This window comes from Sardina pilchardus, chromosome 6 (assembly GCF_963854185.1).
Source record: "Sardina pilchardus chromosome 6, fSarPil1.1, whole genome shotgun sequence".
Classification (NCBI taxonomy): domain Eukaryota; kingdom Metazoa; phylum Chordata; class Actinopteri; order Clupeiformes; family Clupeidae; genus Sardina; species Sardina pilchardus.
The window spans coordinates 30,824,807-30,850,660 of record NC_084999.1 but is presented as its reverse complement, the minus strand read 5'-3'; the positions used below and the strand labels follow the sequence as shown (position 1 = coordinate 30,850,660).

Here is a 25,854-nt window from a genome sequence, read left to right as displayed (position 1 = left end):
AAGGACAGACACATTCATGTCTCTGTAGGGATCCCATTTTCCCTGTGCAAGCACTGCAGGAGGGTGGTGATCTCTCACCAGCCCACAAACTGAGAATTAAATCCTCACTCACTCCCCCTCCCATCTTGCTCTCTCTCTCTCTCTCTCTCTCTCTCTCTCTCTCTGAGCTTTAATCCTGTCCTGTTCCTGCACATGTGTGTTCAGGTGAGAGCAAAGTGTGCCTTTACACATGCAGACATCCATTCATCTGAAGACACACATCAACAACTCCCATGTTGTGATGCTCTCTTCATCCTTCTCTCTCCCTCTCATTCTGTCTGTGAATGGCATTTGCTCCAATACTCTTTTTGGATTAAACATGGCCTATTGCCATTTGATTGGATTATAATCTCATTCTCAATCTCAGATGACAACCACCAGTGTCTAGTTTTCGTTTTGCACTTAAAAAAAACAACAGATATAATTTAGACTAACATCAGTGCTGCATAATTTGAAACAGCATTAGGCCTACATACAGAAGATAAAACTGAACACATTATCCAAGACCATCTTGCACAATTGTGCAGATTTGTGATGCCGTAAACCTAGCCTTACTCTTACCTTTACGATTGCAAATTATGATCAGTGCATAAAATCCGCTCACAGCAGTGTCTGTTTTTCCGCCATGCCTGTATGCAAAGGAAGTTTTAAAATAAAATTGCTGTCCTGCCTGCGTACATTCAGATATTCCACATAGTCCTTTCACTCTTTACACATGGGATTACCATCCAGGATTACCAGCACGAGATTAGCCGCTCCCATTTTCTACGTCAGACATCAAACAACCAATCTACAGTTTGTACACTGTCACCACGTTGACTAACGTCACTTCCGCGCCAAAGTGCGCGCGGTTTGACTTTTGTCAACCAAAACACAGAGAGGACTAGAGACGAACAAGAAGGCTAACAGGTAAAAATATGTCGATTTGAAATTAAACGCTGTAAAGTGTTAATTTATTTTATCTAAAGTTTAAACAGGTTTGAAGCATAAATCAGTAACACAACAGCTGGGCAATAAGTTGTCTCATGTTATGACAACGAACTAGCGTTAACGTTAGCATGTGTGTTTTGTAACAGTTAGTTAACGCTGACTAGCTATCTAAAAATACGTGTTTTCTACGTAAATGACTGCATAACAAACTGCATACAAATGAGGGTACGTTGACGGTCTTCTTTCTGATGTAATCATTGCTCTTATTTGAGTCTTTGAGATTTGCTGGATATAGTCAAAGTGTCTCTGATATATAGCCACTGTCCACATCTAGTTTGTCATTGATTTTGGAGTAGGAAATTCATAGGACGTTATTCTATGAAACACGCGATGCATTTAACTATGCACTTATGTCTGAAATGTTTATTTGGGCAGGATGCGTCGGTCAGCAGCTCCAAGTCAGCAAGGCAACTTGGCCAAAAAGATGCGCTTTGTACCTCCTGTGGCTCGAGGAGTTCCTCCTTGTCCGAGTCCTGACACTCCTGAACATTGCACACTGCCTCTACAGCCCAAACCCACGCTCACTAACGCAATTAACACGGTATGACTGTTTCCCTGATATTAAGAGGACATTTGTATTATTAGCAGGCTTTTAAAATAGGGATGACAACTCTAAACTCTGTCTGATGTATTATTTTTCTGGTATGTTTCAATTACCCGAGCAAATGATTTTAGTGTTGCGGGTGTCAAGGTGATGTTCTAATAAAGATACTATAGGTTTTCCTCCACGTATCTGTTTATCGCTGTAGGCTATTGTAGTACACAATCTCAATATGCAATATACACATGATAGCATGTATATTGTTTTATTATTTGCTGAAAATTAGGTCATTTATGTGAGGTTTGAAAATGTACTTGTTTGACATGTGCGTGAAGTGGCATCATGGGCCAAACTCATACTTTTCAGCCATTATTGAGAAGTTTGATGCACAAATGTATTTGTTGCCTGAACAACTCTCAGAACATCATGGTTATGCAGCTGTCAGATTACAATACCAGTCAGTTACCCCATAGTATTTTTTTTTTTTAATATAGTATGTTATGTCATGTCATCAGTGTTGGGAGTAACGAGTTACAAAAGTAATGTAATTACTTTAATGTATTGCTTTTTGCTGTAACGCGGTAATGTAAGGCATTCTGTTACGGGCAGACGGACACCACCCGCAACATAAAAGGGAAACGCACACAGATCGGCTCGTTACAAAAGTAGGGGTATTTATTAACAAAACGGGTATCAAAACTAAGGCTTTCAGGGGTGAAACAAAGGCTGGTAGCGGACGCGTGCAGCTTCGGGGTGGACAGGTACGGATGTCAAAGTTGCCAAACGATTCGCAATGCAAACACAGTCTGTGTACGCCTCTCTCTCTGGCGAGTAGACCTAGGAGTCTCCCTCATATAGGTCTGGCAGGCCTCGCCCAGGTGCGGCTCACCTGCAATTAGGGAAAGACACAAAATGCAACACCCAACAGGGGTCGCCAAACCCGTCTGTAGGCGGCCACCAGGGCTGGGGACGTAACACCCTCACCCTAAAATGGTGACTTGTCGCCATAACATTGATCAGCAAAACACACAAAGGACAAGAGAAATTCTGAGTTCAGCCCACTGCACGAACCAACCCAGGCAATACAGTTCCAGCTACCACAAGCAAATAACTCAGTTTTAGGCTTTATGCCTACACACAAAATAAGAGTTACACAATAAATGGACAATTTTGGCATATGGAAAAACTACAGTCAAACTACTTATGCAATACCTAGTATTGCCATTTCAGATAAACAAGAAAGGTCTAAGAAAGTCAGTTAATTCTCAGGTCAAATAAATTATAACTAGACGGTCCAACAGTCTAGATGCAAGATTACTCTTTCTTCTCTTTTTTTTTTTAAAATCAACAAGGGCATAGATGCACAATCAAAGACACTTTAAATCAGAAAGTTATTTGTTATATTATTAATTTAATACTCGTCGTATTACTATTTTTACTTCAACGCTAAGAATGTAACACTAATTAAGCATCCGCCCTAGACAACGCGTCTGCGATAATGTTGTCTTTGCCTCGCACATGCACAATTTGGAGATTGAATGGTTGAAGCAATAAGCTCCAGCGCATTAACCTACGGTTAGAGTTGTACATACGGCTGAGGAATTTGAGTGGGTCATGATCGGTATAGACTTTAACTGGATGTGCTGTAGAACCTAAGTACACTTCGAAGTGTTGGATAGCCAACACTAAAGCCAAAGTCTCCTGCTCGATAGTAGAGTACTTTCGTTGGGCAGAGCTAGATTTCCTCGAGAAGAAACACACGGGATGTTCAACGTGATCTTCGCCTATCTGCGAAAGCACTGCACCGGCGCCTACGTTGCTTGCGTCCACAGCAAGCTGGAACGGCGTGTTGTAATCTGGGGCGGCCAGCACGGGAGCAGTTGACAGAAGAGCTTTGACACTCTCAAAAGCGCGGTTGCAAGTCTCAGACCACTCAAATTTAGTCTTAGGACTTAACAGATCAGTGAGGGGACAAACCACAGTGGAGAAATTCTTACAGAAATTGCGGTAGTAGCCTACCATCCCTAAGAACCGGCGTAGCGCACGCCGATCGCAAGGCACAGGGAATTCTTGAATGGCAGCTACCTTAGCCATTACTGGCAAAACATGTCCCCTGCCCACTACCCGCCCTAAGTAGGTAACAGTACCTTTCCCGAACTCACATTTAGCTAAATTAATTGTGAGATTGGCTCTTGATAGCCGTTGGAAAAGCTCTCGAAGTTGTTCGATGTGTTCGGACCAGTGTGTATTGTAAAGAACTATATCGTCTAAGTACGCTTCGCAATTAGACATTCCAGCTAAAACAATATTCACTAAACGCTGGAACGAAGCCGGCGCGTTGCGCATTCCGAATGCCATAACTTCGTACTGCATGAACGCATCCGGAGTCACAAAAGCTGAAATTTGTTTTGCTCTAGCTGTGAGGGGTAGCTGCCAGTAACCTTTTAAGAGGTCTATTTTGGTGACAAAGGTGGCCCAGCCAACGCGGTCCACACAATCATCCATCCGCGGTAATGGATAACAGTCTGGCACAGTGATGGAATTTACGCGTCTGTAGTCTGTACAAAATCTGTACGTGCCGTCAGGCTTACCAACTAAAAGGCACGGCGAGCTCCAGGGGCTAGAGCTAGGCTCAGCTATCTTGTTTTTAAGCATGTACTCAACCTCACGTTGCAGAATAGCTCGCTTCTCTGGGTTTACCCTATAGGGGTGCTGTTTGATCGGGCTTTTATCACCTACATCGATGTCGTGTTCCAGGACTGAAGTTACAGTCGGAACATCTCCGAATAACTCAGGGAAGTCGGCTATTGACGCCAATACGTCAGCTGTTTGAGAGGGAGTTAAATGGGGCAAATTCTCTGAAATGACGGACAGCATGGCCGAGTTGTTGAGGCGGCCTTCGATCACGCATCTCGACGGAGGAGTCACCGCGTCATCATCCTCTACCAGTGAAGAGAGCAACACGGTGGACTCCACTGGACCTGGTAAGTGAAAATTACACAAGTCAGGTTTAACATGTTCGCGAGTGTAATATGGCTTGAGCATGTTTACGTGACACACACGAGAATGCCGTCGCTTATCTGGAGTTAAAATCACGTAGTCCAGATCAGAGATTTTCTTTTCGACTCTATACGGTCCTCTGAACCGTGCCTGAAACGCCGAACCAGGCACGGGCAAGAGAACCAACACTTGGTCTCCAGGTTTGAACGAACGGGCTCGTGCCGCTCGGTCATACCAGGTTTTCATGTCAGATTGGGCTTTTTCTAAATTTTCTCTAGCCAACTCACGCGCTCTGTGTAGGCGGTTACGAACGTCACTCATGAACCGTAACGCGCTACGAGAGGTGGGCTTGCTCAACCACTGGTCTTTAATTGCGCTTAAAGGTGTGCGAATGTTGTGAGCAAAAACGAGCTCCGCAGGGCTAAACCCAATCGACTCTTGCACGACTTCTCTAGAGGCCATAAGCAGCCAAGGAATCGCATCCTCCCAGTCTGTACCTACCTCGAGACAATATGCACGCAGCATCGACTTTAGAGTTTGATGGTAACGCTCCAGAGCGCCTTGACTCTGCGGATGGTATGCGCTGGACAAGCGGTGCTTAATCTGAAGCGATTTTAGGACCTGAGAAAAGACACGCGAAGTAAAGTTTGTTCCTTGGTCACTTTGTATTACTTTTGGTAGCCCGACAAAAGAGAAGAACTTAAGTAGCGCTCTAGTTACGATTTTGGCCGTAATCTTCCGCAGAGGCACCGCCTCCGGGAAGCGAGTTGAAGCACACATGATTGTTAATAAATATTGGTATCCACTTTTCGACCGTGGAAGCGGACCGACGCAGTCAATGATTACCTTCTCAAAGGGCTCACCAATGGCAGGTATGGGGTATAACGGTGCAGGTGGAATTGTCTGGTTTGGTTTGCCACTAACCTGGCAGACATGGCACGTTTTACAGTATTGACGCACATCTCGCTTTAGCCCCGGCCAGAAAAAGTGGCGAAGCACGCGATCGAATGTTTTAGTTACACCCAAGTGGCCAGAAAAACAATCATGCGCGAGACTCAAAATAGCACGTCTGTTTTCAGACGGCATGACTATTTGTTCAATGTCATTCCACTCGTTACCTTTTTGAGGTCTCCACCTCCGCATAAGCAAGCCGTCTCTCAAAAAGAAGACCGGACCTGCGCTGTCACAGTGGGAATCAGCTTGAACAGCCTTAAAGCACGAGTCAAGAGTGGGATCTTTATGTTGTGCGTTAATAAGCTTATCTAACGACAACGAGACATCTAATTGTTTGTCATCTTTCACTACAGGCACAGGACTGCTGCGGGACTGAGTGAAAGCGGGTTCGAAGAGCCTCTCACACTCTTCAGGGCGAGCAACGAAACTGTCACTCAGGTCGACATCGTTGGGAGGAACGACATCCCTCAACCTCTGAGTCTGCGACCTAGTGACGACACTAGTGGGGAATACCTCGGGAAATCTACGTGCGCACTCATCCAGGCCCTCTGGAATGAGCGGCACAGACACAACCTCTGGTGGGACATTGCCTCGGCTCCACACGTTTCCACCGGCTAAGTCATTGCCGAGGAGAAACGTGACACCGGGGATCGGTAAAGAATCTTGAACGCCAACAACCACATCACCATTAACTAAATCCGAATCAAGATGCACACAATGCAAGGGGACGTCGAGAAAACCCATCTCGATTCCGCGAACAAGGACACTGCTGCCAGTCGCGGTCTTTTCAGACAGCGGCAACAAGCCACGAAGGAGGAAAGACTGCGCAGCGCCTGTATCGCGCAAGATACGCACAGCGACAGCCTCTACACCAGGCAGAGACACGGTCCCATTCATGAGAAAGGGCTCGTACATGGACTGGGCTTTGTCAGATTTTAACTCTACATGAGTGACAGGCGACATCAATTTCAAAGATGAACTAACGAGACCCATAGGCTTCGCGGACTGTTTTTTCTTTAAAATCAAGCACTCTGCCACAACATGCCCTGGCTTTTTGCAATAAAAACAGTGACGGTCATCTTGTTTTACAGCTAGGCCTACTTTCTTTTTCGTGTCTGCATCTGTGGTTGTAGATAAGTTACTTCTGTCACGGTAGCGGTCTCTCGTGATGTTGTGCGTTAAGACGTATTCGTCAGCGAGTATAGCAGCTGCCGAGATGGACAAAGGCTTCTGCTCAGCTACATACGTTGCAACAGCGGTTGGTAGGCAATTCTTAAATTCCTCTAAAAGAATCAGATCACGCAACTTCTCTTGGCTATCAACCTGCTGTGACAAGCACCAGCGATCAAACAGAGTTTCTTTATCCCGACCAAACTCAACAAAAGTTAGCCGCTCAGATTTCTTTAAGTTTCTAAACTTTTGCCGGTATGCTTCAGGTACCAACTCGTAGCACCTCAGAATTGAAGTCTTGACTACATCGTAATCACCACTCTGCTCCACGGTCAACGTTGAATATACTTCGCGCGCCTTACCTACCAAAACGCACTGCAGGAGGAACGCCCACATTGCTCTCGGCCAATTCAAATTGGTCGCGACACGTTCAAAGTGCGGAAAGTACTTATCTACCTCTTTTTCCACGAAAGGTGGCACAAGTTTAATGTGGCGAGGGACATCAAATGTATTAGGAGTAGTGACACCCAACGTCAGCGCCTCAATGTCCAACCTTCGCAATGCCAGCTGATTTTCGAGTTCCTGCTCTCGCGCCTGTAGTTGCACACGCTCACGGTCATTCTCAAGCTCCTTTTCTCTGTTACTTAACTCTCTCAACCTAACCTGAAGACGTAAGGCTTCGCTAGAGTCGGGAGGTTTCTCTTCGGGCAAAATGCCCTTACTGACCAACGCAGCTTGTACAACAGCCATGATGGACGCTTTGTTGCGTTTGTCAGCAGTTGTGAGTTCGACCTCATGAGTGGCAGCCAAGTTAAGCAGCTGCCTTTTTGAAAATTTCGAAAGCAAATCAACGGAGGGTTCCTTTTCGAAGTCTTCCTCCGATGCCATGTTTTAACTTGAACAAAAAAAAGACGCTCAAAACGAGCGCGCACAAATTTAAACAATCAAAGCAGTGTTACTGCGACGAAGCTACAATGTAGCGAATATCTAAAGTGGTCTAACACAAAAAGCACAATATAGGCTACAAACGACCACGAATTATATTGTCCACCCCCAAATTCAACCAAATACGCCAGTATAGCCTAAAATTCCAGCGTGTACTAAACAAACAGGCGATATGCCACAATATCACAAGCTAGACGACTAACTAAAGGTATTCTGATAGGCAATATTGTCCAATCTACTCTCTCTAACTAACACAAAACCGAAATAAAATACTTACTGCCTACGCAGTCTTCAATGGCTTACTCAGCTCGAGGCCTCCAACGTGCCCCCTCCTGAGATATCCACCACAAATTAAACAAACTGATTCTCATCGACTAACAAACAAAGGAACGGACAATTAATTGCCCATCAGAACACTCACCAAAGTCGTAGCGATTCAGAAGCTCCGCAACCAAGCAATTAACACTAAAGTCCGACAATAACTTAAACTCAAACTATCCCGGACGAGCCCCCAATATGTTACGGGCAGACGGACACCACCCGCAACATAAAAGGGAAACGCACACAGATCGGCTCGTTACAAAAGTAGGGGTATTTATTAACAAAACGGGTATCAAAACTAAGGCTTTCAGGGGTGAAACAAAGGCTGGTAGCGGACGCGTGCAGCTTCGGGGTGGACAGGTACGGATGTCAAAGTTGCCAAACGATTCGCAATGCAAACACAGTCTGTGTACGCCTCTCTCTCTGGCGAGTAGACCTAGGAGTCTCCCTCATATAGGTCTGGCAGGCCTCGCCCAGGTGCGGCTCACCTGCAATTAGGGAAAGACACAAAATGCAACACCCAACAGGGGTCGCCAAACCCGTCTGTAGGCGGCCACCAGGGCTGGGGACGTAACACATTCCAAAAACGAAATGGGTAATATTTTACTCGGTACAAAGGTCAGTAATGCAAGTTACATTGCAATTAAGTGGTGTTTTGTTTTTATACAATCGCCAGACGAGATCAGTAGAGGAGAAACAATCCGCGCAAATATAGGCCTGTTTTTTTCTTACTTGTAAAAGATGGCTGAAGCTGAAGCAGGCTCGACGTCGGACAGGACATGTTCAAGACGGACATACTTTCATTACTTTCAGTTTGTTAGAGACAAAGATATGAGGATGGGACATAGTAAGTGCACTTTATGCGCGAAACCAAAAGATCTACCTCACGCAATAGCAAGTAATTTCACGAAACGTTTAGAGCGATACCACGCTAACATTACGCGAGTAAAAAGAAAGCAAACTGAGGACGAGTGGAGACTTAGAGCAGCTACATTATCTCGTTCTGCGATGCCACTTGAACCTCAAGAAGTAAAGAGACTTGGAAGAGTAGCCTATGGTTGAAGATATGCATCCGCTGTCAGCAATGGAGTCTCCAGCTTTTAGCAAGACCCCTGTCCAGACTAGCAATGACAAGGTAAGGTGTTGTTGCCTCAACAGGTTGTCACTGCTGTAAATAACAACATCATGTCAATCTGTAATCCAGACAAAAACGTCTGTTACACAACAAACATTAGCAATAAATAGTAGCTGCCACAAGTCTCCTTACTTCCTGAGGTTCAAGTGGAATAGAAATGCAAAAAAAGTGTATCTTGTCAGGTCTTTGGCTTTAGGTTATAATATAGTGGGCACTGATTTTAATGATCTCTAGTGCAATGTATCAGACCTTTGTCGGTTTCAAAAAATTCTACCTATGATTGAGCTGGATCAAGCATAATAAGCTACATAAAAAATAATAAATATATATGTATATTAAAGTTTATATGAAAGTAATTCAAAAGTAATGCAATAGTAGTGTAATGCTTTACAATTCAGAGACAGTAATATTGTAGTGTAACACATTACTTTGAAATGACAGTAACAAGTAATACATAATGTATTATGTTTTTGAAGTAACTTGCCCAACACTGCATGTCATACTGTCTATCTCCTGAGTGGTCCTGGAGACTGCCAATAAAGGTGGTGTTGATGATGATGATTATAGCACAGCTGTGCGTAATATAGCCAGCATGCAGATGCTTTATATGGCACCACAACTGTTTTATCCCTCACTATATGGCTTTTTTTTTTTTGTCTTATTTTATTTCAGTGCAAAGATTTAAGGGCATGTTTACATTGACTCTGACATGACAGACTGTGTGTGTGTGCAAATGTAGGTGCAGACACCGGTCAGCAGGAGAGCGTGTGAGCCTCAGGTGTCAGGAGCCTTGGCGCGGGTGCTCAGTGTGGTACCAGTCTCTGAGAAGAGCACAGATGCACCGTCTGAGGAGGAGGAGGAGAACACACACGCTCGTGTGGAGGATGAGAAGCACCTCGCCCCTCACACCCCCCAGGCCCCCCAGAGCCGACCCATCAGCATACAGACGTCCCCCACAGGTACGCTCTCACACACCTGCCTCTGATACAGCACTGCATACAGGCCATAGAGTCTAGCCAAAGATCGTATAGTTACTAAGATGAATCATAAAGGGGTTTTTCAATGGAATGAAATGGCACCACTTCCGCCTCCTAAAGGGGTGTGATCAGTGACGAGATAATCGGTTTAGAACGGTGTAGAAGCAGCAGAAGCAGATGCCGTTGATAACAGGTTTATTTCTCCCATAGAAATACATTGACACCGGACCTCCCGTTTGCCTCCTAAATGGGAGTGGCAGTTGCGTCACAATGAAACCAGAATTTACCCTCATATGAATCGTCTCGCTTTATAAACCGTCTCTGGTCTAGCATACACATACACACACAAAGATGCCTTCCACAGAGTCAGCACTCGAGCAACACACAGACTATATACACCCAGTACAGACAGTAGTAGCACATTGGTAAAGCAAGCATTACTAATAGCAATCCATGTATTTTTTATCCTTTATTGTACTATATTTTCCAGGAGCAACACCCAACATATTTTTACATTTGTAAATAATTTGAAATGTTAAAACAGATTAAACAGACCGATCAAGCTGTCATCTGTATTTCTTGTATTAAGATATTTGTTGGACAGAACTTTTAGCAAAACTCATTCAAGTGAGCAGTTGGAGCCATACAATTGTTCAATATTTGTGATATACCACGATATAGATATCTTCACAATGTGTTGAGTCTGTTTTCAGCTGTTAACAGTGGGTTGACATGTTAAAAGATCGTTGTAATAGTGGGGCTACTCCAGGGCACGCACCTGAAGCATTTCCTTGCGAGGCGTATGCTGCAACTATTAACTTCTGCTGTAATCAATGGAACTGGTTTCACCAGACAGGAGAGTGCTGTGTGCATTTGGAAAAATAGACCTAAAACCATTAACTATTTTTACGCTCTGAGAATAGAGTGCCTAAGGTGCTATGTGTGTGTGTGTGTGTGTGTGTGTGTGTGTGTGTGTGCATGCGTGCATATGGCGCACGCTGTCACACTGCCCATAGTGTGCTGGTGTGCTTACCACCAATGGATGGATGGGTCAAATGCAGAGAGGAAAACTCTGTCTGTGTAACACATTGGCCAATGACCTCTGAGGCACGATTTGCATTTCTGATTAAAATAGGTTCTGGGAAGTCTCCTGATTTGGTGCCGTTTAGTGGTAGATGTTGTTTGAGACATATCCATTTCGCAACTTATTCTTAGTTCAAAATACTAGGACATTCTATGCTATTTTTGTTAATTGCATCAGTAGCACTAGACATTTTCATTTCTGCAGTGATCAGTTTTGAGTGCTGGTTTCTGAAGGATGTGATGAAGGCCATCCAAAGCTTAAATGGAGCTGTAGTTTCTGTGAAACCCTTGGACTCTTGTGTCTGCACGCTTTTAGCCCATAACAGAAGCATCTTTACCTGACATGCTGTTGGTTCTTGCTTGAATGGCATTGCAAGTGAAAGGGGTAATCCTTTTTTGAACAAGAACTGTGCATCTTTATACTGTGATATTCACCATATGTGTGCTTTTGTGTGTGATGATTAACTGACAATCAAAGACAAATTATTGGTCTTTGTCTGTTTTCATGTCAGTTTCCATAAAGACCCATGGGTATCATTATGGTCATTGCAACATGCAGCTGCATGGTTTACAAGTAACGTCAGTGGCGGATAGTTTTATAGTAATATAGGTCTGTAATGATTATCGACAGCGATCAACATCACTGACTTTTTCCCTAACCACTGAGAACTAAGCTGTAATAAGCTGGTAGAATAGACAAAGATGTAAGGCTACTACGACGGTTCGTAGAGATTGATCAAATATACAGCGTTTATCTCCGGGAGTGCGATTGTCTTGTGTTCTACAAAGTTACTATGTGGCCAGCACCCATTTGTCTTGTGTGAGTTTATGACCGCAATATCAATGTTACAGCAATGCCACGTCCATAGCACAGCATAAAAAAACGTTTATTTGGCAGTAGCTCAATAATCACATATCTAAACGTAAAACATGCAGCGTAAAACGAATGTACCATACCGAAGAAGCCGCGTTCATCTGACTAGCTCAATGTTAGTCTGCACCCAGCTCGCATCATATCATGCATTTCATATAACATTGTCCATACGTTTCAGAAATTGATACGTTCAATCACAACAGCACAGTGCATTAAGGTAATAGTTCGTTCCACCTCGACCGCTTCTGTTTTGTTAGTATGGAGGCGTTAAAGAAACCAAATCTAACTGCACGAAGCTCAGTTTGGGCGTAGATGGACTGTGGTGTGACGTATGCGACTTTTCTCAGGAATTTAACCAATCAACAGTGAAGTTTTCGTGATTGACACAAGTTCTGCCATTATGTTAATAACCTGCCGCAAGGCAGATTAGAGCGGAGTGTATCGGTACAGACCGACTCTGTCTAATCTTCCAGTTGAAATCACCACACGCCCAGTGTGGTTACTGCTCTAACCCGTTCATTAAAAAATGCGCGCCCTAGCTAAAGGTCCGGATAGCACATGCAGTAACATGCGCTTGGAATTTTGATCCCCTGCGTGTTTGTGTGTGACTTGCGCAGTCGCGCTTTGATTTCAGCGGCGCATGAACCATACACGATTGTATGCAAATGACTGCGCCTACTAGTTAGTAATCATATGTGATTACTTCCTTTTTACTTCCTTTTTCAGCAAAAATGTGTATGGGGGTTTCCTGCAGGCAAATAAAAGCGTTTTCTCCGCCTGTGTTTGAGCGTGTATGTAGGTCAGCGTGGGTTTAGTGCAGCTTTGGCCAAGCTGCGTCAGACTAAGCCGAGAGGAATTTGAGCAGAGCCCTCCCCTGTAGGCGGAGGCCTAGCGAGGACTGGCCTAGTTAGGCTTGATCCTTTTCTTGCGTGTGTGAGGGGAAGCGAGTTGTGTAACACAGAAGATAGACATGCTGCTTGAACACACACGTGTGTGAGTTTGTTTGCTTGTGTGCCTAGTGGTTTTTATTTGCATTTTTGCGGAAAAAGAAGCAGCAAGACTACAGGAGAAGGTGGCAGGAGCACAAAGAGGAGAGGGGGGAGGGGAGCTTAGTTAGCTTAGTGAACAAGAACCAGCAAAGACAAAGGGAGAGACAGCGCTCAGCTTGTGACATTAATCAAGGAGGAAAGAATAGGAGAGCGCGACTATTAGCCCTCCGCGCGCTACCCAGCTCTCAGGCTTAGTCTAGCCTGCATCCGGCAGGCTTAGAGCCAAGATGGCGTCCATGTACGTGTCTAATGCTGCAGTGGGGAAGGCACGCTCATCAAATTTCACGCTGTCGGAGAAACTGGACCTGCTGCGACTGGCCCAACCGCACATTCGCCTGCTGGAAGACCACACCAACAAGCACGCCGTGATTGTGGACAAGAACCGCTGCTGGGAGAACATCGCCCAGCGCTACAACAGCCTCGGGGGGGAGCGCCCCCCTCGCACGGCCCAAGGCCTGCGCACACTCTACAAGCGCCTCAAAGAGGCCGCCAAACAGGAAGTGCTGCTGCGAAGCCACGCCCAGCCTGAGTACCGTGGCAGCCTCAGCGAGCCAACCAAACGCGTGATGGAGATGATCCCTCATCTCTTTCACTCTCTGGAGAGGTGAGATACACACACACACACACACACACACAAACACACACACACACACCCACATAGATAATCACTGGCTGCGACTTCTCAACAGTGGGACAGTGTGCTTTGTATTCTCAGTGACATGCACACAGACTATATAAACAAACACAATTATCTCAAAGTAAAGAGGTGGGACATACTCAGTCCAAAAAGTCCAACATGTCATGCATGGTCGCTCTGGGAACACCAATAGATGCTCTCAGTCAACTCTTTACAAAAACATGCAGGTCAATCTTCAGAGCCACACACCTGATCTAGGAGCACATGTGTAAACAAACAGTTTGTATTCTCACAAAACTACCATCAGCATCCTGGTGCTGATAACTAGAGTACTCTCTCGCTCCCTCTCTCTCACACACGCACACACACACACATGCTCTGTAACGTGTCACCTGTTGCACACCTGTTGTCTTTCTCTCTTACTCCGTAAGTCTGCGTGCTGTTGTAGTCAGTTGAGCAGGGGAAAGTGCAGCCAGGCGAGCTTGTTAAGTGTCGCATGCAGTTTGATCATGTTGCAAACAGGATTAGGATGGGAGTTCGTAATCTAGAGTGATCTCATTGAAGTGTCTCATTTCCCCTTTAAGGTGAGACCGATAGATGCATAGACTTAAGTGTTTGCCTTTAAAGCTCTTTTTGTGAAATTAATAATAATATTAGCTGATAGTTAGTATTAATATTTGTATTGATATAATTTATTGATTTTATGATTGACTTTAATTTATGATTTCTTGAAATAGAAGATCACCGTACAGACAGAAGTATCACAATTTATTTGTAGGGCTATTGCCCAGTTGGTATTGATACTGTTACTATACATTTACAAATTGTTTAATGCCATACGGTTGTTAGAATAGTGGTGAAGTTGCATTTGTCATAATTATCATAGATTATAGATGAGGTTGTGACTTCTGTGTTTGTGCGTATTAGGCTAGTACAAGAGAGACTCTCCAATTGCTGAGGTTCTAACTGCTGTGTTTGTGTGTATTTAGGCTACAGTATAAGAGAGACTCTCCAATTGAGCAGCCTGGGAGCAGCTCCTCCGGTCCCACCCTGTCAGACTTTCACGGGGTGACCATGGCGGTCCGAGTGGAGTCCGAGGACGTGAAACCGCCGCCTGACTTGCCAGCGCTGACCAATCACGTGTCGGTGACGCCGACCATCACGCACACGTCCACACACACGCTCGCCATGCCCCACAGTGAAGCGGCGCGAGGACAGAGCGAGCGAGAGGACGACGAGGAGGAGGAGGAGGAAGTGGAACTAGAGGAAGAGGCGGAGATGCACAACTACGACCCCTCCCTCTCCCCTAGCCCCTCGTCGATACACCTTCCGCTGTCGCCCACGGTAACGCACCCGAGGCGGGGCCTGTACCAGAGAGAGCTGGTCTCGCACAGGTTTCCCGGACTGGAGGCCGAGTCGCTGCAGATGATGCGGGAAGAGCACGAGCTGGTCTTGGCCAATCACAGGAAGGTGGGCCTTTACCTGGACGAAAAGAGGGAGGGGCTAAAGCGACGGCAACAGCTAGAGGAGGAGCTTCTCAGGGCAAAGGTCAAAGTGGAGAGACTGAGAGCGGCGCGGCTAAGACACGGACTACCACACGCACACATGTGATGCCTATAACACACACACACACACACACACACACATTCATCCATCCATTAGGAGCACGTTCAAGCAACACTCTCCACAGGGTCCACTGCTTGAAGTGGCTCCAGCTCTTGGTCAGGAGCCGCCATCTGAGGCATGTACTGTACAGCAGGGCTTCTGGCTTATCAGCTAACTTCAGCAGTAACAGCTGACCTCTAAAAGAAGTCTGCACCGAGCATCTATTGCTTTAAAAGTGACCTGTTCTTATGAGTTCAACGGTTACTCTTGAAGTTACCTGCATAAACAAGTAGGCTTGCTTTCAAGTATAGCCCTCTGAGTTCAGTTCAAATCTCTGTAAACTGCATACAATTTAGCGTAGTCCAACAAAGGATGTCACCTACGGTCTAGTCTCAGTTTTGAATGGTTTCATCAACATTGTGTAGTAGGATTTATGCTGACAAAAGTAGCACACCTTACTGGTTAGTAACACATTTCTGTGAGCATTTACCAATCATTGGCTTCTGTTTGAAGTTCTGTAATGTCAGACACACTCAGTAACCGACATGCTTCCCTTAACTCTTGTCACAGTGCCAGATTTAAGCTTGTGCATTTCTAGACGCCTGCAGGCTAGAGCTGCACACATGTACAGATTTGGAAGGAGAGGAGGGATTTGTGTAAATGAGAATAAACATGTTTTGTTTTTTTCCATGACTCACTTTTATCCTTGCCTTGTCTAGGTCAGCACTTTTCTTGTGTGTTGCATGTGTGTTTTTGTCAGTTGTTATTCGGCAGGTTCAGCTGAAGACCCAGTTTCATGACTGAATCATTCGTGTCAATCCTAATCTAGCTGCTTTTTGAGGGGGAATAGAAAGTAGGAAAGTCCCAGGCTTTGTGCACAGAGACTAGGCCATGCTACAGTACTGCCCTCTGTTGGATATTGATAGACCTTGATTGTGTGTGTGTGTGTGTGTGTCTGTGAGGGAGGGTGAGAGAGTGAGAGAGAAAGAAAGACACTGTGATGCATGATCAGGATCTAACTCGTATGTTAGGATGCACTTGCAACTGGGCTGAACTGCACACAATTTTAATTTTTTTGTTTAGATTTTCTCTTTCTTTTTAAAACATATTTGCAGCAATTGGCACCCCTATGACATCACATTATGATTGTATCACATGGCTATTGTAGGGTAATATATGTGATAAGTGGAACTGGTGTTTTTTCATTTTAGCATTTGATTTAATTAATTAATAATTGCTTTTAATCTGTCTTGCACGACTCCAATTATGGGAGGAAGGCAGTTCAGATGATATGGCTTCAGTATTCAGTCAGCGCTGCCCTGGTGTGTTTCAGAGCGGTACCTCAGCGTCATGTGGTGCAAGGCGTCCAACAGGAAGCATAAGCGCTGGGAAGGGGATGCTGTCCTGGTTGCCAAGGGGCGCAGTGTCCTGCTGAAAGACATGGAGGGGAAGGATATTGCTCGAGGTGAGCCAGTCGTGTCGTAGAGTTGATCCAATTGCCCACAAAAGTATTCGGAGCATGCAGAATCTGCTTTTGGTTTTAGAGGAGAATATGATTTCAGTTGCTGCCAGAGTCTGAGAGTGTCTTTTGTGCTCGATGGTGTTTTGAGCCCCCAACGTCGTCTTCCAGGCAGCGCTGCCACTGTTGACTTAAAGGCAGTTAATCATACCCCTAACCCTAACCTTAACCCATGCCTTACCCTAGCGCCTTCCAGGCAGCCCTGCCTATGAAGACAATGTTGGGGGCTCAAAACACCAAGAAAAGTCTTTTGTCTGGAAATTAGCACACATGCATTGAGGCAAATATGTAGGCAAACAGTTTAAGATATTTACAGTACATCAGTACATTACAGTAAAGCATCTCTCTTTTCATTGTAAGCATAGAGGAACTGTTTGTGTGTATATCAGGCTCTGGCTACAAGGCGTCAGAGCTGGAGAATCTGGCTGAAGGTGAAACCTTGATGGTTTCTGGGAAGCAGATTGAGGTCATGGGGGTCATCTCTGCGGAGGACTATGCCACGGGCCGCTGCTTCCAGGAAGTGTCCGCCGTCACCTCCACAGTGCCCGTGCTCGAGTCAGCTGTTGCCAGGTCAACGGCAAAGCCCTTCTCTCGCCCGTCTCTGAAGGGTGGAGTCGCAAAATCCAAAGAGCCGGAGAGAGAGATACAGCCCCGACATAACCCAAATGCACCAGGTACACACACACACACACACACACACACACACACACACACACACACACACAAACACAAACAGCATAATATACAAACACAATAAGTGTTAAAACTTTAATGAAATATTGGTGCCTGCATTTTCTGTATGAAGGTGCTCTAGTGATGCCTCGCCCCCCAGCCAATCACCAGTGGCTCTGGAATAAAGGTGGCCTCCCATTGGTAGATGTGGTGATGGACCCTCATCTGACCGCTCGTCTGCGGCCGCACCAGAGAGAGGGGGTGATCTTCCTCTATGAGTGCATCATGGGAATGAGGTGAACACTAGGACTCTCGCTGTGTGTGTGTGTGTGTGTGTGTGTGTGTGTGTGTGTGTGTGTGTGTCTATACTCTATATATGTGTTCAGTGTGTGGGTGGAGTGCCCTACCCGTAATTTCCCAATTATTAGTCACAGCTTATACATTGATTTTGCTAAATTAATGAGGTTAATACACAGGGACAATTAATATGGTAATAATATGGTTTTGTTTCTTTTAACTTGCATAAAATACTGTCCTGTGGCTTATACACAATGCGGCTAATTCACAGGAAATAGCTATAGTTCTGTGTGGGGAGGGGGGTACTCAATATATGTATTCAGTGTGTGGAGTGCCCTACATAGTTCAGTGTGTAACTCTGTGTGTGTGTGTGTGTTAGACTGTCGGGGCGCTGCGGTGCGATCCTGGCGGATGAGATGGGCCTGGGGAAGACTCTGCAGTGCGTGAGCCTGCTGTGGATGCTGCTGCGGCAGGGCCCGTACGGGGGCAGGCCCGCCATCACCCGCGCCCTCGTCGTCGCCCCCGGCAGCCTGGTCAAGAACTGGGGCGCCGAGTTCAACAAGTGGCTCGGACGAGAGCGCCTTCGCGTCTACATGGTGGACCAGGTGACCAGTCACACCAAACACAGTCACTGTGAGCGTTATGTGTGTTCCTACAACGAGAGCAGTTACAGCCTGCTGACAGCCTGCTGACTTTAGCTCATCTAGTGTGTGGAACACTACTTTCTATTTAATTTACCAACAATAAAACATTTGTACGCCATTACAGTGCCTTTCATGAGAGATTGGAATTCAGATTATGGTTAAAAAGCATCATGCTTAGGGACTGAAGGACACATTAGATGTTATGGCACAGGATGGACAGCACAGTGTGTTCGAGTGAAGCCCACTATAGAGGTTGTGTGTAATGGTATAGTGTGTGTGTGTGTGTGTGTGTGTGTGTGGTCAGGACCACCGTGTGGAGGAGTATGTGTCGTCTCCGGTGTGTCCGGTGATGGTGGTGAGCTATGAGATGGTGCTGCGCTCGCTGAGCTCGCTGCAGAAGCTGGACTTCGGCCTGCTCATCTGTGACGAGGGACATCGCCTCAAGAACACCAGCATCAAAACCACCAGCGCCCTACACACACTCTCCTGCACCAGGAGAGTCATACTGACGGGTGAGTAACACACACACACACACACACACACATACATTCCTACACACTATAATAGAAGCTTTGGGCTTTGAGGACCTGAGAGTGAGTTAAAAACCTACGACTGTAATTTCCCAACTATTTACCGCGGCTTATACATTGATTTAGCAAAATTTCCTCAGCTATGAGGTTAAACACGGGCCAGTTAATATTGTATTAATATGATTTCGCTTTTTTTTTACTTCCCTAAAACACTTTCCTTAGACATAATGCGGCTAGTACACAGGAAATTACTGTAAGCCAAAAATAAATGTGGAATTGCCAGCATACTCTTCTAATTGCCTTCTGATTGCCAGCATACTCTGCTCTCAAAAGTAAGCACATTTCTCAGTCATGGATATATGTGTATGGACATGTATGTATTTATAGGTGTGTGTGTGTGTGTGTGTGTGTGTGTGTGTGTGTGTGTGCATTACTGCAGGGACTCCTGTGCAAAATGACCTTCAAGAGTTTTACGCCATAGTTGAGTTTGTGAATCCAGGCGTTCTGGGATCTTCAGCCGGATACAGGAAGATTTATGAGGAGCCAATCATTCACTCCCGCCAGCCTTCCTGCACTCCGGTAATACATACACACACACACACACACTCACACACACTCACCTTATGCAGCCCATTACCAGTCTAGTCCAGTATGTATCTCTCGCTTGCTGGTTCAGGGTAGAGTGTAGTTGAATGAGCTGGCCTTTGTGTGTACATATGTCAACATATGTCATGGGAAGCTGTGTGTGAGTAGGGTGTTTGTGTTAAAGAGTAAGGTGTGTGTGTGTGTGTGCACAGGTTGGTATTTTTCAGCTCTTTTGTGTGTGTGTGTGTGTGTGTGTGTGTGTGTGTGTGTGTGCGTGTGCGCGTGCGCGTGTGTCTCTCTCTCAGGAGGAGCGCGCGCTGGGAGAGGAGCGGGCGGCGGAGCTGTCTCGGCTGACCGGCGTGTTCACCCTGCGGAGGACGCAGGAGATCATCGGGCGCTACCTGCCGGGCCGCGTGGAGTGGACGCTGTTCTGCGGGCCGACGCCGCTGCAGAGCCGGCTGTACGCGCAGCTGTTGAGCACGCGGGCCGTGCGCTCCTGTCTCAGCACCTCCTCCTCCTCCACCACGCCGCTCAGCAAGAGCAGCACGCACTTCGCCTGCATCAGCGCCCTCAAGAAGCTCTGCAACCACCCCGGACTGCTCTACAACACCATGAAGAAGGTGGGTGTGTGTGTGTGTGTGGGGGGGGGGGGGGTTCTGATTATGTTTGATAATGTTATGTTTCTGATCGGTTTGACTGTTGGGTGTGGACCAAAGAGTGGTATGGTGTTCTGCTTCATCATGGCAGATGCATCTGACCCTAATGTCTTGCACTGAGAACTGTATTAGTCGATATTACAGGTATCTCCATGTTTTATGTGTTGAGTTGATCACATCACTGTCATGTGAATATGTACTTGGGTTATGTGTAGTAATGGAGTATGGAGTAATGACATTTATGCACCTCTCAGTGATGACCATGATGATCATCCTGGACTGACACCATTCAGGTCCATGGTGAGGTGATGGGCAGTCTTACTGGCTGGTTTCAGCTTAAGAATGAATATTTAGTTATACTGAATGATATTAGTATGATAAACTAATACATTTATTTGTTATTAGCTCAGCTGTATGCTGAACAGTGCGTCTCAGTTGGACTGCAGCTGTTCCAAATGAGAAGGTTTCTCTTGCGTTCTGGGTTCACTTGGCCCCCACATGTGCAGCTCCTGCTTTAGACTGCATTACTAGCGAGGGGCTCTAGAGGGCACTGCTGGGACGTGGATACAGACATCAGGCAGCTCAGAGACTACAAGGTTAACGAGCGGCGCACCCACTCAGCATATTCTATTCAGACCACATGGACTTGCTAATGAGCACAATGTTGCAGCAGGCATGTCGAGCTAATTAGGGTGTTTGGACAGGGCCAGCAAACAGATGGTTGGTCTGGTCTGTGCTCTGTGTTCAGCGCGCGGCCGGACGGCTCCACTCACTGGACCTGGCTGCTCACTGAGGCGCATCTTGGCAGGCCGCCACCAAGGGAGAGTAGAATATCTTCTTAGTTTTGACATCATCAACTTTTAATTTATGGGTTCAATCAACAATTCCTCCATTGGCTGCCTGTAACAAAAAACAAATGCTTTATATTCATGCTTTCAAGTCGTGTATGTTGTGTTTATGTGTCTGTATACTTATCCCATAAATATTTCTGTGTGTGTGTGTGTGTGTGTGTGTGTGTAACGAATAGTGTGTACAGTAATTTCCCGCATATAAGCCGCATTGTGTATAAGCCGCAGGACAGTGTTTTATGCAAGTTAAAAGAAACAACCATATTGACACCATATTAACTGCCCCCCTGTATTAACCTCATAGCTGAAGACGTTTTGCAAAGTCAATGTATAAGCTGCGGCTAATAGTCGGGAAATGACGGTATATAAGATTTATCATCTCATATACGTATATTATGTTGTTCCTGTGTGTGTTTGTGTGTGTGTGTGTGTGTGTGTGTAATGAGTAGTGTATAAGATATGTAATGGAGTACATTTGCGTGTCAGGATAGCACAGAGGGTTCTGTGTGTGAGGGCCTGTCAGCGGAGCTGTTCCCTGCAGCCTACAGCAGCGGCACGTTCGGCACGGACGAGTCGGGGAAACTCCTGGTGCTGTGTGACCTCCTGGCAGCTGTGCAGCACTACAACTCCACAGACAGGTGCACACAGCCTGCTTGGGCTTTGGAGGGAAACATAATGGAAATTGTACTTTTAATACACACAAAGATGAGCATACCTTTTTAAAAATGTCATAACATTTTATATTTATGTAAAATATTGTATATATTAATATGTAATATGTTTATATAAAATATCAATATGTAATATATTTCAGTATTATGCACCCTTATTTGTTGATCTAATAACCCCGTCCCTCCCCTCCCTTATCTGTCTGCAGGGTGGTGTTGGTCTCCAACTACACTCAGACTCTGGATCTGCTCCAAGATATGTGTGTTCATCTCGGATACACATGCTGTCGCCTGGACGGTAGCACCCCGGTGTCCAAGCGGCAGAACCTGGTGGACTCTTTCAACAAGCCGAGCTCAGACAACTTCCTCTTCCTGTTAAGCTCCAAAGCTGGAGGGGTGGGCCTTAACCTGGTGGGCGCCTCCCACCTCGTGCTCTACGACATTGACTGGAATCCTGCCAATGACATTCAGGTGAGACGCTGAAGCTTATGGATGTGAACCAAAGGTATTCCGACTGTATGGAACGGTACTGACGAGGCGTTTGTGCCGTAGGCAATGGCACGTGTGTGGAGAGATGGACAAAAGAAGACTGTTCACATCTACAGGCTTCTGACCACAGGTTCGATCCCTTAACCAGTAAACACATACCTGGTCCTTACACTCACTAATCAGTAAGCACTGCACTCAGCTTCAAAAGGTTTCATCATTTCCATTCTTGTGTGTGTGTGTGTGTGTGTGTGTGTGTGTGTGTGTGTGTGTGTGTGTGTGTGTGTGTGTGTGTGTGTGTGTGTGTGTGTGTGTGTGTGTGTGTGTGTGTGTGTGTGTGTGTGTGTGTGTGTGTGTGTGAGAACAGGTACGATAGAGGAGAGGATCTACCAAAGGCAGGTGTGTAAGCAGGGTTTGTCAGGTGCAGTAGTTGACCTTGGGAAAGGGGCTGATCACATCAGCTTCTCTTCTGAGGACCTCCGCGACCTTTTCACCTTTGAAACCAAAACAACGTGCCTTACACACCAGCTCCTGGACTGCCGCTGTGCAGGAGACGGAGAGATACAATGTAAGCACACACACACACACACACACACAGACACACACACACACACAAACAAACAATTACAATCACATGCTTACAGGTGTGCATGTACATTTAGACATGTCCACACAAAATGAGAAAACTACAAAACAAACCAATCAGAGGCGTGTTTGTGTTTGTGTTCTGAAGGTTTACCAGAAGAAGAGACCACACTGGCGGAGCGGTCCTGTCAGTTGGGCCGTCGTGCCGACAATGTGAACATTCCACAGCGGGTTAGCATGTCTGAGCTCATGCAGTGGAGACACTACTCAGGAGACAACCAATCGTATGGAGATGTTTACCTAGACCATGCCCACTCACACATCACCTATGCCTTCCAGAGTATCAGCACCGAAACGCAACTGTCAAGGTAGCACAAGCAGACAGACTTGGACATAACTGTATCCCACAATGCCTTTGTTCATTCGCACACAGAAATGTTCACTCACAAATAGACACGCATTGTGCAAATATCCATTCTATACAGGTGTGTATATGTCCACTGTCCATAAGTACGTGTTATCATTTATTTTGCACTATTTCCTTGAGCCACATCTGAAAGCAGCTCAGAAATGTTGTTATTAAAATAGATAAGTACCTACGTACAGTACATATGCACACACATACACACAGATATTGTCATATTTTTAGTGATGAACTGTTTTCCTTTTTATTTGTCACCATTAATAAATATTAAGAGATTTGAACATCTGAACTCACAAAATGGGTCTATCTGCAATGGAAGCATTGTCTGGCTATCACCATACTAAGCTCAATCTTTTAAGATTGGACATTAGTCTGGGGAGTCGCTGTATTTCTACTGCACAAGAGGCGTGATCAATGGGCATAGATCAAATGACTCTGTACGCTTTTGGATAGTCCTTCAACCAATCAGATCAACGATCTGGTTGCGCCTCGTGGATAAGCCAGTTTGTAATTGGACCCAGCAAACATAGACAGGAAGCAGGAGATATAGTGCAGGTTTCCAGCCTGAGCTGCAGGGCAAAATCCATATCGCCGACAGATCAGGCTGGGTTTACCCAGCCTAATGGAAGCATATAGTCAGACACATTTTCATTGTTCCACAGATTGTTCCCACACAAAACATTTATATGAAATCACTTAATCACTCAAAATGTAGATTGAAGCTGAGGGTTCACCACTAGTCCGTCTCACATCATCTTATCTGTCATACCCGGGTGACTTCATTAACAGATTGAATAGTCAATAGTCTTATCTGGACTTTTTAAAAGACACAGCAGCACTGGACTAATCACCAACCATCAGATATTCTGTCCCCACTGTATGTCCACAACTTCCAACTTCAATTCAATTAAATCCAGTTCAAAGGTTTGTTACCCATGTAAACAAAAAATCATATTCACATTCCAGTAATTGTACCCATGCCCGTTTAAATGGCTGGTTAAAGATTAGGCTATAAAAATCTGTATCTGCTTGTTGTCTGTCTGATAGATCTGGATTGTCATCAGACTAAAGGGTGATCTTTATCTCTGACCCACCTTTTTACAATCTAAAATGGCCCAGATACCAGTAGCTCAATAACTGTTAAAGGGCAGGAAATGTTTTTAACATGTCATCTATACATCTTTTTATTTGTTTAGTTCCTTTTTGCCCTGAAATTGCACAGAAACCATTGATATCTGAAGCACACAAGCAATGTCTATTAAATGTTTTTTTTTTTTTTATCATAAATGTCTACTTTGAAGAATGGTGGCCCATTTCTTAGTGGTGTCTTAGTTCCCCTGAGTGAGTAAACACAAACAGACGTGAGCTTCAGACACAAACATGCCGTGAAGTGGATAAAGCCTATTATTGAAACGTGAGACAAAGATCCAGACAGAGTTCAGTCCAGTCAGACGGAGACCAGCCAGCGCTTATCCCTCCTGGCCCTGGCTGCCAAGGGTCTGGCCAAGGTCATAGTCCACAAGCAAAGTCCAGGTTGATATTGTGACTTGAGAAGAAGTCAAGGACAGCTTTGATGTTTGCCGCACGAACACATTCAAATGTGGCTTCCGAAATCAGTGCCGTCTTGCTGTATGGTAACAGCTTTTACAAAACTTGGCCCTGTCAGTAAGGAACTCCGGGGTTGTCATTTTATTCTACTTTTAAAATATTTCTGATTTATTATCTACCTGCCTAGTTGAGACTCAGCTGAACATATAAACAACATGAGCTGATGAGAGGCTGATGGTGGAGATATCCGTCCCATTCAGAGTATTTGCAATTGAGTGTTGCTCTGGAAATTTAGTGCATGTTGATGCCCTATATTTTCCAGGGCTAACCAGTGAATTAATGCAGCAATGCAGCATTAGTAATCATTGGGGTGATGATAGCGTAGTGTTTAAGGAGCTGGGCTAGCATGCAGTAGCCTGAAAGTTGTGGGTTCATTTCCTGGCCTCCACCATTGTGCCCTTGAGCAAGGCACTTAACCCCAAGCTGCTCTGGGGACAGTGTATCCCTTGTAAATAAAGTTGACATACAGTATGTAAGCCACTTTGGACAAAAGAAGCGCCTGCTAAATGTAATGTAATGTAATCATGTGTAGCGCCCTCTAGCTGTTGTGGCTATGAGTAGTAGGGTATGCTTCCTGAATTCTTTAACATTTAAGATTTAAGAAATCTCTTTCTTTAGATAACTAATGCTTCAACTAAGGAACCAGTTATCAGTATAGACCGTGAGCCAGGGCCTCAAATTATGGAAACCGTTACCGAAAAGGTGGCAAAGGCTACCATACCTTTTCTGAAAGCCTGGAATCTCAGCTTTTCAATGATGTATGATGGCCATCTGACAAGAGTAGCTGTTTTGAGTTAAGACACATAATGTAAACCAAGGTTAAAGAAATAATGTGTATAAATCAAGCAGAACACTGGAATATTTTATTTTGTTATGTTTGGTATCATTTTAAAGGGGAGACTCTGAGCTTTCATTTAAATCCTTTTGTGAACATTTTGGATAAGTACAGCCAACCCTGGAGCTCTTCAAACCTTTAATAACACACATTTCCCTACCATTTCCCTACCATTTT

At 45.2% G+C, this 25,854-nt stretch overlaps 2 protein-coding genes across 2 annotated transcripts; both read left to right on the top strand.

Moving 5' to 3' along the window:
- The first annotated feature begins 835 nt into the window (after nt 1-835).
- On the top strand, nt 836-23,515 carry rad54b (RAD54 homolog B). The gene is made up of 15 exons (XM_062539372.1): nt 836-948; nt 1,405-1,570; nt 9,835-10,054; nt 16,654-16,785; nt 17,229-17,513; nt 17,645-17,807; nt 18,188-18,413; nt 18,757-18,964; nt 19,422-19,561; nt 19,873-20,187; nt 21,558-21,709; nt 21,949-22,210; nt 22,292-22,358; nt 22,593-22,793; nt 22,959-23,515. The coding sequence occupies exons 2-15, from the start codon at nt 1,406-1,408 to the stop codon at nt 23,180-23,182; spliced, it is 2,760 nt and encodes a 919-aa protein (XP_062395356.1). The 5' UTR covers nt 836-948; nt 1,405; the 3' UTR covers nt 23,183-23,515.
- LOC134083199 (fibrinogen silencer-binding protein) lies at nt 13,165-15,986 on the top strand. Its single transcript, XM_062539373.1, has 2 exons — nt 13,165-13,682; nt 14,705-15,986. The coding sequence occupies exons 1-2, from the start codon at nt 13,306-13,308 to the stop codon at nt 15,324-15,326; spliced, it is 999 nt and encodes a 332-aa protein (XP_062395357.1). The 5' UTR covers nt 13,165-13,305; the 3' UTR covers nt 15,327-15,986.
- Nucleotides 23,516-25,854: the final 2,339 nt, after the last annotated feature.

Coding starts and splice junctions, on each gene's coding strand:
- rad54b (XM_062539372.1), top strand. CDS start 1,406: ATGCGTCGGTCAGCAGCTCCAAGTCAGCAAGGCAACTTGGCCAAAAAG. Junction 18,965..19,421: donor CAGGAGAGTCATACTGACGG/GTGAGTAACACA, acceptor GCATTACTGCAG/GGACTCCTGTGCAAAATGAC. Junction 22,359..22,592: donor CTACAGGCTTCTGACCACAG/GTTCGATCCCTT, acceptor GTGTGAGAACAG/GTACGATAGAGGAGAGGATC.
- LOC134083199 (XM_062539373.1), top strand. CDS start 13,306: ATGGCGTCCATGTACGTGTCTAATGCTGCAGTGGGGAAGGCACGCTCA. Junction 13,683..14,704: donor CTCTTTCACTCTCTGGAGAG/GTGAGATACACA, acceptor GTGTGTATTTAG/GCTACAGTATAAGAGAGACT.